The sequence below is a fragment of the Nycticebus coucang genome, chromosome 1, assembly GCF_027406575.1.
Source record: "Nycticebus coucang isolate mNycCou1 chromosome 1, mNycCou1.pri, whole genome shotgun sequence".
Taxonomy (NCBI): domain Eukaryota; kingdom Metazoa; phylum Chordata; class Mammalia; order Primates; family Lorisidae; genus Nycticebus; species Nycticebus coucang.
Window position 1 is genome coordinate 31,060,289 of NC_069780.1, and position 13,224 is coordinate 31,073,512.

Consider the following 13,224-nt stretch of genomic DNA (forward strand, 5'->3'; position numbering starts at 1 on the left):
TGTTTGCTTTCATTTCATTATTGCAACTTATTGTAATATTCTATAAACATCTTTCAGTAAGTTTTATTCACTGACCTAGAAAGTTAGTTGTAGCTTAACTTAGGAAAAAATGAGTGAACTGGAAAAATTCAAGGAGTAGCTTAGGCTCTTAATCAATTTGAGCCTATCATTTTCTAAACTTTGTAATGCAGAACCTTTGGCTTTGAGATACTCTTCGAATTGTTCCAGTTCACTCATTTTTTCTTGAGACTCACTAATTTCTTTTACATTAATAAGTTGTTGGTCAGGTGCAGTAGCTTGTGCCTGTAATTCTGGCACTCTGGGAGGCCAACGTGGGTGGATTGCTTGAGCTTGAGGAGTTTGAGGCCAGCCTGAGCAAGGTATTGTGGCCCATGCCTGTCATCCCAGCTACTCGGGAGGCCGAGGCAAGAGGACTGCTCAAGCCCAAGAGTTTGAGGTTGCTGTGAGCTGTGATGATGCGATGTACTCTACCACGGTGACAGAGTGAGACTGTCTCAAAAAAAAAAAAAAAAAAAAAGTTGTTCTTGTTTCTCATAAAGCTCCTGGATCTTAAAAATTATTAAAAATAATTATATAATATGTTAAAAGCCAAAAATACACATACACACATATTATTTATTTTAAGGAAAAAATTGCTTTGGAAATTGCAAGCTTGTTTAAGACAGTATTCTTTATAATCTAGTTGGTTGCCTTCTACCCAGACTACCTCCCACTGTTCCTTCACATGCAATTTACCTTTTTCTGTAATTCATCATTGGCTGTTTCCAATTTGTTTTGAATACTTGATATTTCAGTATCCTTCTCTGAAAGATTCACTTTCAATTTATCAATAGTTTCCTCTTGTTCTTTCAGGCAACATTGAGCAATTTTAAGTTCCTCTTCAATTTCCAGGTTCTTTATTAGAGGAAATTCCAAGAAATTTATAGAAAAATTATAACCATTACACTACAACTAACATTCCTTTTTCTAAGGCATTGTGCTTACGAAAATATTTGCTTACAAAATATTAAAAAAACAATACATGGTGAAGAGGTGAGACCTACTTTAGCTATTGCTTCTTGTATGTTTTCTCTGAGTTGGTCCCTCTCGGACTGAAGAACTTCTTGCATTCTCTGTAGGTTGTCTCTTTCCTTTGCTATGGAATTCACTTCATCATGACTTTCTTGAAGTCTCTCAGACAACTTGAGCTTTTCCATTTCTATTCTTAGTAGTGCTGAGTGTTTGGCTTTAAATTCCTCCTTCAATTGCTCCATCTCATTTGTTATTTTAAGAGCCTCATTGTCTTTGTCTTTCATATTGAAAGACTGTTCATGTTTGTTTTGAGACTCTTGGACCTTAAGAAAATCAAAGAACAATACAGTTGATATTCAGAGATATTTTATTTTAGGGGAAATCAGAATACTTCCTAAATCAATTAAGGCAGGATTCAATGACTCATTTACAGGGCAATCTTTTCATTTTACCGAGGGCTCATTGTGTTGTCAGGACCCTATTAGAGGTTGGAGACAAAATGCTAAATGAGACCTACATGATCTTTGCCTTTTCCTCACATTTTTAGAAACAAAAATAGATGTTATGCTGTATCTTACCAAATAGAGGTACTGGCATTAGTGTCAAACCTAACGTATTGTGAGTGATTAGGAAGGCTTATTAGCGGATAGAAAGCTTCCACTGAGCTCTGAAGGCAAAAGGAGTAAGAAAGCACTGCTGATTGAGAGAACAGAGCATCTGAAAGGGAGAGACAAGTGGGTGTTGCTGGAGCCAGGGAGGAGGAGGAAGGAGGAGCTGAATAAGGCTAGAGACAAGCAAGGTCTGCGATCCAGGGCCTGACAGGTCACGTACAGAATCCTGGTCTACATTTTAAGACTGACAATAAGATATTAAAGGAATTTAAAAAGAAAAAATTACTTGGGGGAGGGATTAAAGGTGGTTGACCTGAGACATCAGCTGCCATTCCATCTCATAATGAAGGAAAACTTTTAGATGAAAAAGAAAAAACTAAGAATCAATTGTAGAATGGTTAACTCCAAGAGAAAAATGCCAGAATCTACAAGCGATTCCATGGGAGGACGTTGCAGAGCAGAACGAGGAGGAGCAGGATATCAGTGGAGGACAACCCCAGAGACCTCAGGCCCAGAGAGCAGGGCAGGTGGGGTGGTTGGCTCCTCCCTATCCTGAATCTCTGACACAGATTTCTGGCTGAGGTGATGAGAAAGACAGTAAGGCTTTACAAGGATGCTGGAGGAATTAGTTTAAAGAAGGAAAGAAAATAAGGTATTTTTGGTTTCTAATAATAGAAATAATTTACCCTTTCTAATAATTTAATATTGCTTTTTCTAAATCATTTTGAATATTTAAGAAAACAGTTGTCTTCTCTGAAACACTTCTCTCAGTTCAAGAGTTTCTTAGTATTCGTGACAATTTTGAATTGCTCTGTTTCTAGTCACTTTATGGTTAACAGAAAATTGGTACTGACATTATAAATCAGGGTGTCCATAAGTTTGTATGCAGTTTAAAGTAGACAACTAAAAAAAAAAAATAAAATAAATAAAGTAGACAACTATTTTAAATTCCTACATAATACAAACACCTCCCCTCCTTTCCAAAGAGTTGATTCGTACAAAATACTTATTAGGTAGGAGAAAAAAATGACACTTACTTTAGCCAGAGTTTCTCTAATGTCTGCCTTCAGCTGGTCATATTCAACTTCAACTGCTTCTTTTATCATTTGAAGTTCGTCTCTTTCCTTAGTTAGAGACTTTATTTCTTCATGGCTTTCTTGAAGTTTTTCAGCCAACTTGAGCCTTTCCATTTCTATGCTTACAAGTGTTGTCGAGTCCTGGGTTGTGGATTGTTCTCTCAGTAACTCCAATTCATTTATTGTTTCCTGAGTCTCACTGACTACCTTCACTTTAGGCAACAGCTCCTGTTCATCACGAAACCCTGGATTCTTTGAGAGTGATAACACACCAATGTTGCTATCTGGAGATTACCATCAATAATTTTCTTTCCAGCTTAGACCCAGAGGGAACCAGTCTTTATATTCTACCAACTGTTAATTCAGTCAGTTGCATATTTATTTTATTTATTTATTTATTTTTTTGGTTTTTGGCCGGGGCTAGGTTTGAACCCACCACCTCTGGCATATGGGACCGGCGCCCTACTCCTTGAGCCACAGGCGCCGCCCCAGTTGCATACTTATTTCTAGACTAGTTTCTAACTGCTACAAGGGAAAAATTATAGTTAAGTAACCTATATCCCCAAAAATGTCAGGTTCTCATTTTCAAATGGGTCCCACTGCTACTTCTCAAGTTTTCTGTTGTAAGGATGTATTCCCCTTTCCATCATCATTAGTGGTACTGTGTAATTCTGCATATTATATTTCTGTATTTACCATGTTGGACTTGGGGGATTTTTTTTTTTATATGCTTCTATTAGGGGGAAAAAACAATGTCTTATTTATATCAATAGTCTCAATGTCAGGCACAGAGTAGGAATTTAACACATGTTGGCCCAGTTATTCTAATATTTCATTTTCTCCACAGCATTTGGTATTATGTTATCTTGTACATTTGATTGCTTATTTATCAGGTACTTTCTTCTACTGGAAATGGATCATAGAGATTTTAGAGATTTTGCCCATTTTGTTCCCAGTGTATAATCCAGGACTGTGCCTGACACATTAGACACTCAACAAATCCTTACTCAATAAGTGAATGAACTACAAGTTAGTCACTACTTACTGCTTACTTTTCTTTAAAGGAGAAAGGAAGAAGTGTCAAAGGATAAAAGGCAGATAAGACATTACCTCCTCTTGGGACTCGGTATTGGATTTTTCTAAGTCCTTCTGCATATTTATTATTTGAGCTGTCTTCTCAGAAATGCTTCTTCTTAGCTCATCAATGGTTTCTTGGTGGTCTTTTAGATGCATATGAGCAATTTTTAGTTCTTCTGTTGTCTGTAGGCCCTTAATTGGCAAGCGAAATTTAAGAAATACTATAACATTATCTCAGCATTGCTTCCCCCTTTCCAATTGGTTTAGTCTTTGAAAGGAACGTTTGACAAATGAAGGGAAAGGGTTTAACTTACCATAGCTTCAATTTCTCTTATATATTCTTTAAGCTGGTCTCTCTCTGTTTCAAATGACTCCTGTAATTCCTTCAGATCATTTCTTTCTTTGGTTATTGATTTCATTTCCTCAGAATTTTCATGAAGTTTCTGGGCCAACTCAAGCCGCTCTGTTTCCATACGTTCCATTGTTAATTCTTGACTCTTCAATTTGTTCTTTAAATTCTCCATTTCGTTTACCTTTTTCTGCATCTCACTCATCTCTTCCTGTACACTAAGAAGTTGTTGCTGTTTTTCTTGGAGTTGCTGGCTCTTAAGATGTACAATTTTTATAATTAACATCTTACCTACATTCTCTCAAGATTCTTATGTAAAATAATTAATAGCCCTGCATCACCTCCCCATCTAAACAGACAAGTAGAACTAAAAATAAACTAATTTTCTAGACATAAGTTTCTATAGTAGGCTGAATAGTTTTCTAACCAAATTCATGACTACCCGAATCATCAGAATATGAATTTATTTGTAAATAGTGTCTTTGCAGGTGTAATTACATTACAAAGAGAGCCTAGTGAGTAGTTCCCCAATCCACTGAGAGTGTATTTAAATGAGACAGAAAAGGACACAAAAAGACGCAGATCAGAAGGTCATGGGAAGATGGAAGCAGAGACAGGAGTGATGCAGTAACAAGCCAAGGAATGCCAGGGGCAGCTGGTGGGTGCCAGAAGCCAGGAAGAGGCAAGGAAGAGCTTTCTCGGAGCCTTCAGAAGGAACATGGTACTTGTTGACACTTCAGTTTCTATGACAGAATAAATTCTGTGACAGAATAAATTTCTGCTATTGTAAGCCACAAAGTTTATCACAATTTGATATGGCAGCCCTAGGACACTGATTGATTAGGCTGTAAGGAGAAAATGAGGGAAAGTAAAAAGCAAAGAGACTATTACATGCACAACCGTAGCTATCAAATAACTAATTCCTCATTCTCTTAAAAGTTTTTTGAATATTTTTATGTCTAATAAAATGCTTATGCAGGGTAGACTCCCAAAACACTGAGACATTGACCTTCCCAGGGTGTTGATTTTGTTTCTTTAGGAGGAGTATGAAACAGACATAAAGCTCTAGTAAACTCAATCAGGTGATATAGTGAAAGGGATCTGAGTGAAAAGAAAACATATATTAGGAAAATAAAAATACTCCACAGAACTACAATAGAAAAAAGAAGACTAGAAGCCACAATATATTATCTTATAATGCATGTAGCACTGCCCGTAACAAGTATTTACAACAACACTTTATTTCTAGAAAAGCAATGATCCATGGAACGGCAGACATCACAGAGATGTCTGTGACACGATAACTCTTACATTTTAGAGAATGACATTAAGATATCTTTATAAGGGGAGGATATTTGTTTTGTTGCCTAATGCATCTCAGTGCCTGGTCCATGGTAGTGCTCAATATGTTCTATTGTCTATTTTTTGATACTTAAAAAAAAATAGTAAGAAATTAACTGAATCTCAGAGTCAAAGCATTTTATAATAGACATACTCTTATTTGACAATGTGAATGTTACTTTCTTTGCATTATTATTATTATTGCTTAATATTTCGATGAAGCAATTGTCTGATTCCTTTTCTGAATGTATTTATGTTCATTCGTTCTTTACAAGGTTTTGTTTCTAATCCTTACCTTAAATATTGTTATTGAATTTTAAGTCTTTTTAATTTTGTGAAGGCAAAAAAATGGAAACCTAATTAACACATGTATACGTAAAAATAAAAATTAAAATGTCTGTTTGATGAATGAATATATGAAACCAGGCCCTCTGTCACTTAAAGACTCTATAATAATATAATCCTTATAAAGTATGTTAATTTAGATCTCAGTACAAGGTGAAACTGTATAAAATATTAGCATTGAGATTTGTGCACTTAGAGGTACCTATTGTTTCTGAATTTAGATTTATGGGAATCAAAATTTATTACCAAAAAAAAAAAAAGTTTAATTATGAAAAGTGGCCAGGAAGATAACTTTAAAAATTCACCTTTTCTTTCAGGGTTTCTTCAACCTCTGCCAGTCTCTCAGAGGTCCTAGAAAGCTCCTCTTCTTCTTGCTTTATGGTGTGGTTCTTTTCTTGAGCAACTATTTCTTGTTGCTTTTTAAGTTCATCTCTAAGAATTCTTAATTCTTCCTGGTTTTCGATGGTCTAGAATTTAAAAAGAAAGTTTAGATGAAAATAAATACTAACTTATATTTATAAAAGCGGGTAAAAATCAGCATTTATCTCAGCCCATGAATGAAGACATCAGGGTAAATTATATAGGAAAAGACAATTCAGAAAAGAAAGTGAATCCTTAGTCATATAGCTGCCAAGAATATGGTTTTTTTTTTTTTTTTTTTGAGACAGAGTCTCACTTTGTTGCCCTCAATAGAGTACTCTGGAGTCATAGCTCACAGCAACCTCAAACTCTTGGTCTCAAGTGATTCTCTAGCCTCAGCCTCCTGAACAGCTGGGACTACAGGCACCTGCACAATGCCTGGCTATTTTAAGAGATGGAGTCTCACTGTGGCTCAGGCTGGTCTTGAACCTCTGAGCTCAGGCAATCTACCAGCCTTGGCCTCACAGAGTGCTGGGATTATAAACATGAGACAACGCATCCGCCCAAGAATATGTTTTTTTTATACTGTTTCTTTATGGTCCAATTTACACTCCTACAGTGAGAATTAGAACTAGATCTGGCATTCTATCATTCTATCATTTCTGTTCCTGAGAGATTAATCAGTGCCTGGTCCATGGTAGTGAACAATATATATGTGATGAATAAATATATATGATTTCTATGGTCGACTAATAATGGGATTATAGTTAATGGGTTTTTCAGACACTGGAATGGTTTTGATTTAGGACACTGATTACCAGCTAGCTCAAAATGACAGCTGCCCTCTGTTAGCATGTCTTGGGCTAATCCCAATTAGTAAGATCACACTGTGACATTCTCACTTATCAAGATAAAACAAAAATCCGTAAACATAACTAGCCAGAGAAAGAAAATATAGTTTTTGTTTGTATGCCTAGTTACATTCAGCTCTTTGACTAAGCTAAAAATCCCTAGAAACTCAGAAAATGAAACACCACAAATGATCAAGTTCAACTGTGATCCATAGTGAACTTATTCATTGTCCCTAAATGAAGATACAAACTAAATAAGGTGTGAAAATACTGATAAACATCAATAAACAATTAAAAATGAAAATAAAACATTATGACAGCATATATAAGAGAAATATTTAGGAACAAATTTAACAAAACATGTAAAAGATCTGTACACTGAAACTATAACACACCATTGAGAAAACACCATGACAGAAAAAAGATACACAAAGGGCAATAAATACTAGAAAAAATATTCAACATGTTTTGTTGTTAGGGAAAGACAAATTAAAACAAAGTATATGCTAAAATACTTTCCACTAAATCCAGTAAAATGAATAAAATTAAAAGCACCAATAAATATGAAGTGTTGGTAAGGAAGAATGTAGAGCCACTAGAAGTCTCTAGAATTCTCTTAATTTGTTGATGGGAATACAAAATGATGCAACTACTTTGGAAATCAACCTACCAAATTCTCATCAAGTTATAATACATTTCCCTATGACCCATCAATTCCATTTAGATATTTACCTTAGAGAAATAAAAAACAAATATACATATATAAAAAGAGCTAAGAAATGTACAAAAATGTTTATGAAAGTTTTATGCAAAACAGCCAAACCAAATACTGGAAGTAACCCAGATTTCCATCTATAGGAGAAAGAATAAAACAAAAACAAAACAGTGGCATATTCATACAATGGACTAATACTCAGCAATAAAAATGAATGCAGAAATAAGTCAAAGACAAAAGACCACACACTCTATGATTCTATTTGCATGAAGTTCTGGAAGAGACAGAATGTAAGCTGAACATATCAGGACTGGTAACCTGAGACAGAAGGGGGGATGATGATCAGCTGGTAGGGTTATGAGGAAACTTTTTGGGATGATGAAAATATGTTCTATCTTGACAGGTGGGAAGTACATAAGTAGAGACATTTGTAGGAAGTCATCAGACTGTACATTACCATCAGATACATTTAGTGCACAAAAATTATATGTAAATAAAATTGATAAAAATCTAAAAGACAAAAATGTATTGCCATGTACACAGTACTAAATCCTACCATTTCAATGCTTTCCTTTAGGTCCATCTTCAGTTGTTCCTTTTCTGCTGTAATACACTCTAACATCTGTTGGAGTTCATTTTTCTCTTGTATTAAAGAAAATATTTTCCTCTGTTGCTCAGTTACCTCATTATCCTTAACATCTGCAGTCAGTGTTTGGGGCTTTTTAGAATTTTCATCTATGCCAATCATCTAAAATACAAATATGTTAAAGAAGAATTTCTTAAGTAGTTAACAACAGTAACTTTAATAATAAAATAGCCAATACTTATATATTATATACCAGGTACTATTCTCACATTTTAAACACTTTATCTTGACTATCACTTTATGAGGTAGGTATTATTATAATCCCCATTGGAGGGATAGGGAAACAGAACTCCATAAAGTCACTTGCCCAAGTCACTTAAAGAGATACAGCCGGGTTTGAACACAACAAGCCGGCTCCAGAGTTGATGCTCTTGTGCCTGTTCATTTACAAGAACTATTATTAGTATAATCATAATCTTCACATATAATAGGTTAACCTGACTCTATGTATATTCATTTACTTCAAGCTAATTACATAATAAATAAAAGATACCTATCTTTCCTTTGTACATGCATATCTTCCATAAATATTTTCTAAGTTTCATACTACTAGCAGTTTGTTTTTGGACCACTACAGGAGTGGAATAAGCAGTTTTGAACTCTATCCCTTTACCTATTCTCCCCACCACACAAAAAGCTGGAAATCATTCCCTATCCCCCATTTCAGAGGCAGTTGTACTTACAATATGCTAGAGAGTTTCGTTATATGTGAAGGGTAAACTAATTTTGACAGAGACCTATCTCATAATATAAAAGCACAATTCATCTTTCTTTATATATATATATTTTTTATATACTGCTTAAGAAAAACATGTTATATAAATTAACATAAACAATATATGGACTTGTTGGTAGAGGGAAACAGAAACTGATATTATGATTATTGGTACAAAATTAGAGTATTACTCTATAACCTTACCCTAGCCCACTAAACATGTTCAGCTCCATATTGGCCACACATGTATTGAAAAGTTTTTGTGATAATCTATAATCACATTAGAAAAAAACTGAAATAAAAAGGAATAAAACATCCAGTGTTACTAACTTCATATAACTACTATTAGAATTCTGGTATATTTCCTTCCAGAGTTTTTACTATTAAATATTTTTTCTTAAATATAGCTATTATAATTAATTCCTATGCATGTGATTCTTTTTAATTTGTCTTTGGCACTTAGATTCTATCTATTTTTCCATGCTGTCATGTAACCTTCAAATTTTAAGTTGTTGCTTGTTGCTTCATTCTCTAGAGCAGATACGAATAAATCACACTTTACTGAACTACCCATATTGTTGGCAACTTGCATGAACTTCTGCCAATGATGACCCCAGAGCTAACTATTTGAGAGATTAAGGTGGGAAACATAATTTTTGGGAGTAGTCTATTAGATATCATATATTTCATAATTCATAAAGTTGCATCTTTATTCCTAGAAACAGCAGCATACGCTGTTTGTATTTACAAACCACACTGAGATAGAATTCTGTACTGAGTCACGATCCATTCCAAATCTGAATTCAGCCTAAAAGGCATTTCTGCTACCCTAGTTCTGAGTGAATCTAATAGATCTAATATTAAATAAAGAAAAAAATTTGTCCTTTACAGGAGGATAAGTTTATCTATCATAAAGTTTAAAATTTTTCTTGAGATACACTGATGAAACTGCATTTCCAGAAAGAAACACATCAAGTAGGACCAAAAAGAAGCACTCAGAGGGGACTGATTTACGACAGACCCACTAACACAGTCTTCTGTGCCCAGATGGACAGAGGTGGCCCTGGGAATCCCCACACCCACTCTTCCATATATACATGGCCAATTCCAACGTATAGTAAATAAAACTCTTATAGAACATTATAGGCAATCCCCTCTGTAATGGTCCGAATTGTGAACTCTAAGCAAATTTAGTACATAAAATCTGACATAAAATATCAGCTATCCAAAGTTTGAACTCCTTTTTTGTCCTTTCCTTTTCAAATTAATTGTAAGCAATTATATTCTAAGTTATTAGGTCAAGCTTGTAAAATTATTTTTAGTTACTACCATTGTTAATAACAAACAAAATCAAGATTACCATTATATACTTAAATGTCTGAGGTTAAAGAAATAGCTTCATACAATTACATGAAAACTTTGAAAATAAACATCCTTTACCTGTTGATGAACTTCATCTTTAGTTTCTTCTATGTTTTCCACTACATGCAAATTCCTGGAGGTTTCCTCAGAAATTTTCAACTTCAGTGTGTTAATTGTTCCTTGGTGCTGTTTCAAAGACTCCAGAGCATTTCGTAATTGTTCTTGAGTGTCTATATTCTTTGTCAGAGAAATATAAAATAATTTCCATTAGAATATGAAACAAAATAATTTTATAGTTACTATTTGGTCATAAGTAATAAATGATGGCTCTTGTAATATTTTTAAAGAGGCTTTGATTTTTCAAAGTTTAGTCAATCAAACCCTTACCATGTTCACGGTATCCTGAATATCACTTTTGAGTTGGTCCCTCTCAGTTTGCAGGGTCTCCTGGAGTTGTTTTAGGTCATCTCTTTCTTGGGTTAAAACTTTTACTTCTTCTGAGGTTTGCTGAAGTTTCTCAGTAATCAGTATGTTTTCCTTTTCTGCAGTTCGCAGCGCAGAGTCTGTCTTTTCTAATTGTTCTTTCAGCTGTTCCACCTCATTTAACCTTTCGTGACACTCAAATGTTTTCTGCTGAAGTTCTTGGGTCTTATGAGAAAGCTAAAAAAAAAAAAAAACAAAAAAAACCGGAGTAAACAGGACAGTTTGAAAGCAGAGCAGTCTATGACATGAGCACACACACGTGCGCGCACACACACACACACAGACATCTACATATACACACACACCAAACCCAATAAGGCTGAAGGTCATTTCTGTAGATAGCACCTTGTACCAACCTCTGTCTTCAAAGCTTCCAGACTTAGGCCAAAGTTTTGCACTTCTTTAGAGAGATTTCCCATTTCCTGATTCATTCTCTCATTCTCCTCAAGGACCAGCTTGTACTTTTGCTCAAATTCCATATGGAAGGTTTTGAAATCTTGGAATTCGTGATCAGTACTTTTATAATTCAACTGGGCAGTTGTTAAGTCATCTTTAATTTTACCAATTTCTTCAAGTAAACCTTGAATTCTATCTTCCTTATGAACCACTTCAGAAAACAACTTGTCTTTTTCTGATGTTATTATATAAAGCTCTTCAGATTTATCATGTATCTACGGACAAGAAATAAAATATAGCAATGTATAATTCACTGAAGTGATTTTCAGGAAAAAATTTCTCTGCAGAGAAAAGTTATTTAAATTAAGCAAAGACTGAAGAAAGGCGATACATTTCTCTTTTTTTTTTGTAGAGACAGAGTCTCACTTTATGGCCCTCGGATAGAGTGCCGTGGCGTCACACGGCTCATAGCAACCTCCAACTCCTGGGCTTAAGCGATTCTCTTGCCTCAGCCTCCGGAGCAGCTGGGACTACAGGCGCCCGCCACAACGCCCGGCTATTTTTTTGTTGCAGTTTGGCCGGGGCTGAGGTTTGAACCCGCCACCCTCGGCATATGGGGCCGGTGCCCTACTCACTGAGCCACAGGCGCCGCCCAGATACATTTCTCTAACTTAGGACATGTCTTTATTTTCTTCTCATTTTAAGGAGTTTTCTAATCTTATTGTATGCCAGGCATTTCATAGTTTTTCTAAGGATTTGAAAGTAGCTTAGACATCTCAAAACTTAATCCATTAATAATTAAATAATTGCTTAGAATTATTATTTAAAAAGCAAAAAGCATTATTTAAACTCTTATGAAGGATAAAGGTACATGGAGATGAGAAGAGGAAGAGAGATTAAAAAAAGATTAAAAAACAAAACAAAGTGAGGAGTGATACAGGAGAGACAAGGGAATGAGGGTCACAATTACAGGCATAGGAGGCAGATCCATGTGGCTCAACTATTAGTGTGATAGCTGCCTGCTCGGGCTAAAACACAGCACCTACTTTCAAAGACTTTATAGGATGACTAAATAAAATAATATTTCTGAAGTTCTCCACCATGTTTGCCATATAGTAAGTACTCAAATCTTTGCCATTTTTACTTCTTTTAGAAAGGTACAAACAAAGGGGAGCCATGGATTTACAGAATCAATCACTAGACTGCAAGACTTGTGTTGGCCTTTAAGTGTTCATCAGTACTACCCGCTCTTTATTCTTCCATTCAACATAGTGATATGACTACTATGAAAAAAAAAAAAGTGTGAAGACCAAGGGTGGGCCATGGAACTATTTAAATACCCTATCCAATGACTAGAGAAATGGCTGCAACATGGATTATATTAGTGGGTTATTATAAAAGTTTTGAGATACATAAAAGTCAAGAAATACAAAACCCACATGGATGGAAAAAATGAAGCCCTCTTAGCAAAACTGATAGGCCGAGCAAGGTGAAACTTCCATGGGTGAATCAGAAAAGATGCTATTGACTGTGTTTCCTAGAAGTGAAACAATGGATCTGGACACAGTCTGTCTCAAAACTTTCCCAGTTTTTGGTCTGGCCAGTGGCTCACGCCTATAATCCTGTTAGCATTAGGATCTGGGAGGCAGAGGTGGGTGGACTGCTTGAGCTTAGGGGTTTCAGAACAGCCTGAGCAACAGAGAGACCCCCCCATCTCTACTAAAAATAGAGGGGGTTGCCTGTAGGCCCAGGAGGGAGGCTGAGGCAAGAGGATCACTCAAGCCCAAGAGTTTGAGGTTACTGTGAGGTAGGAGGCCATAAGATTCTACCTAGAGTGACAGAGTGAGACTCTGTCTCAAGAAAAA

General features: G+C 35.4%; 1 protein-coding gene across 1 annotated transcript in view; it reads right to left on the reverse strand.

Annotated features, from left to right (window-relative positions):
* CENPE (centromere protein E) overlaps positions 1–13,224 on the reverse strand; it is a 102,501-nt gene that overhangs the window by 45,567 nt on the left and 43,710 nt on the right. The window contains exons 22-33 of the mRNA XM_053597356.1: positions 11,320–11,634; positions 10,868–11,140; positions 10,559–10,717; positions 8,314–8,505; positions 6,137–6,298; positions 4,111–4,401; positions 3,830–3,988; positions 2,681–2,971; positions 1,065–1,355; positions 757–915; positions 540–569; positions 120–273 (exon numbers count right to left, since the gene is read on the reverse strand). Coding sequence (XP_053453331.1) covers positions 120–273; positions 540–569; positions 757–915; positions 1,065–1,355; positions 2,681–2,971; positions 3,830–3,988; positions 4,111–4,401; positions 6,137–6,298; positions 8,314–8,505; positions 10,559–10,717; positions 10,868–11,140; positions 11,320–11,634 — 2,476 coding nt within the window. The remainder of the gene's footprint in view (positions 1–119; positions 274–539; positions 570–756; positions 916–1,064; positions 1,356–2,680; positions 2,972–3,829; positions 3,989–4,110; positions 4,402–6,136; positions 6,299–8,313; positions 8,506–10,558; positions 10,718–10,867; positions 11,141–11,319; positions 11,635–13,224) is intronic.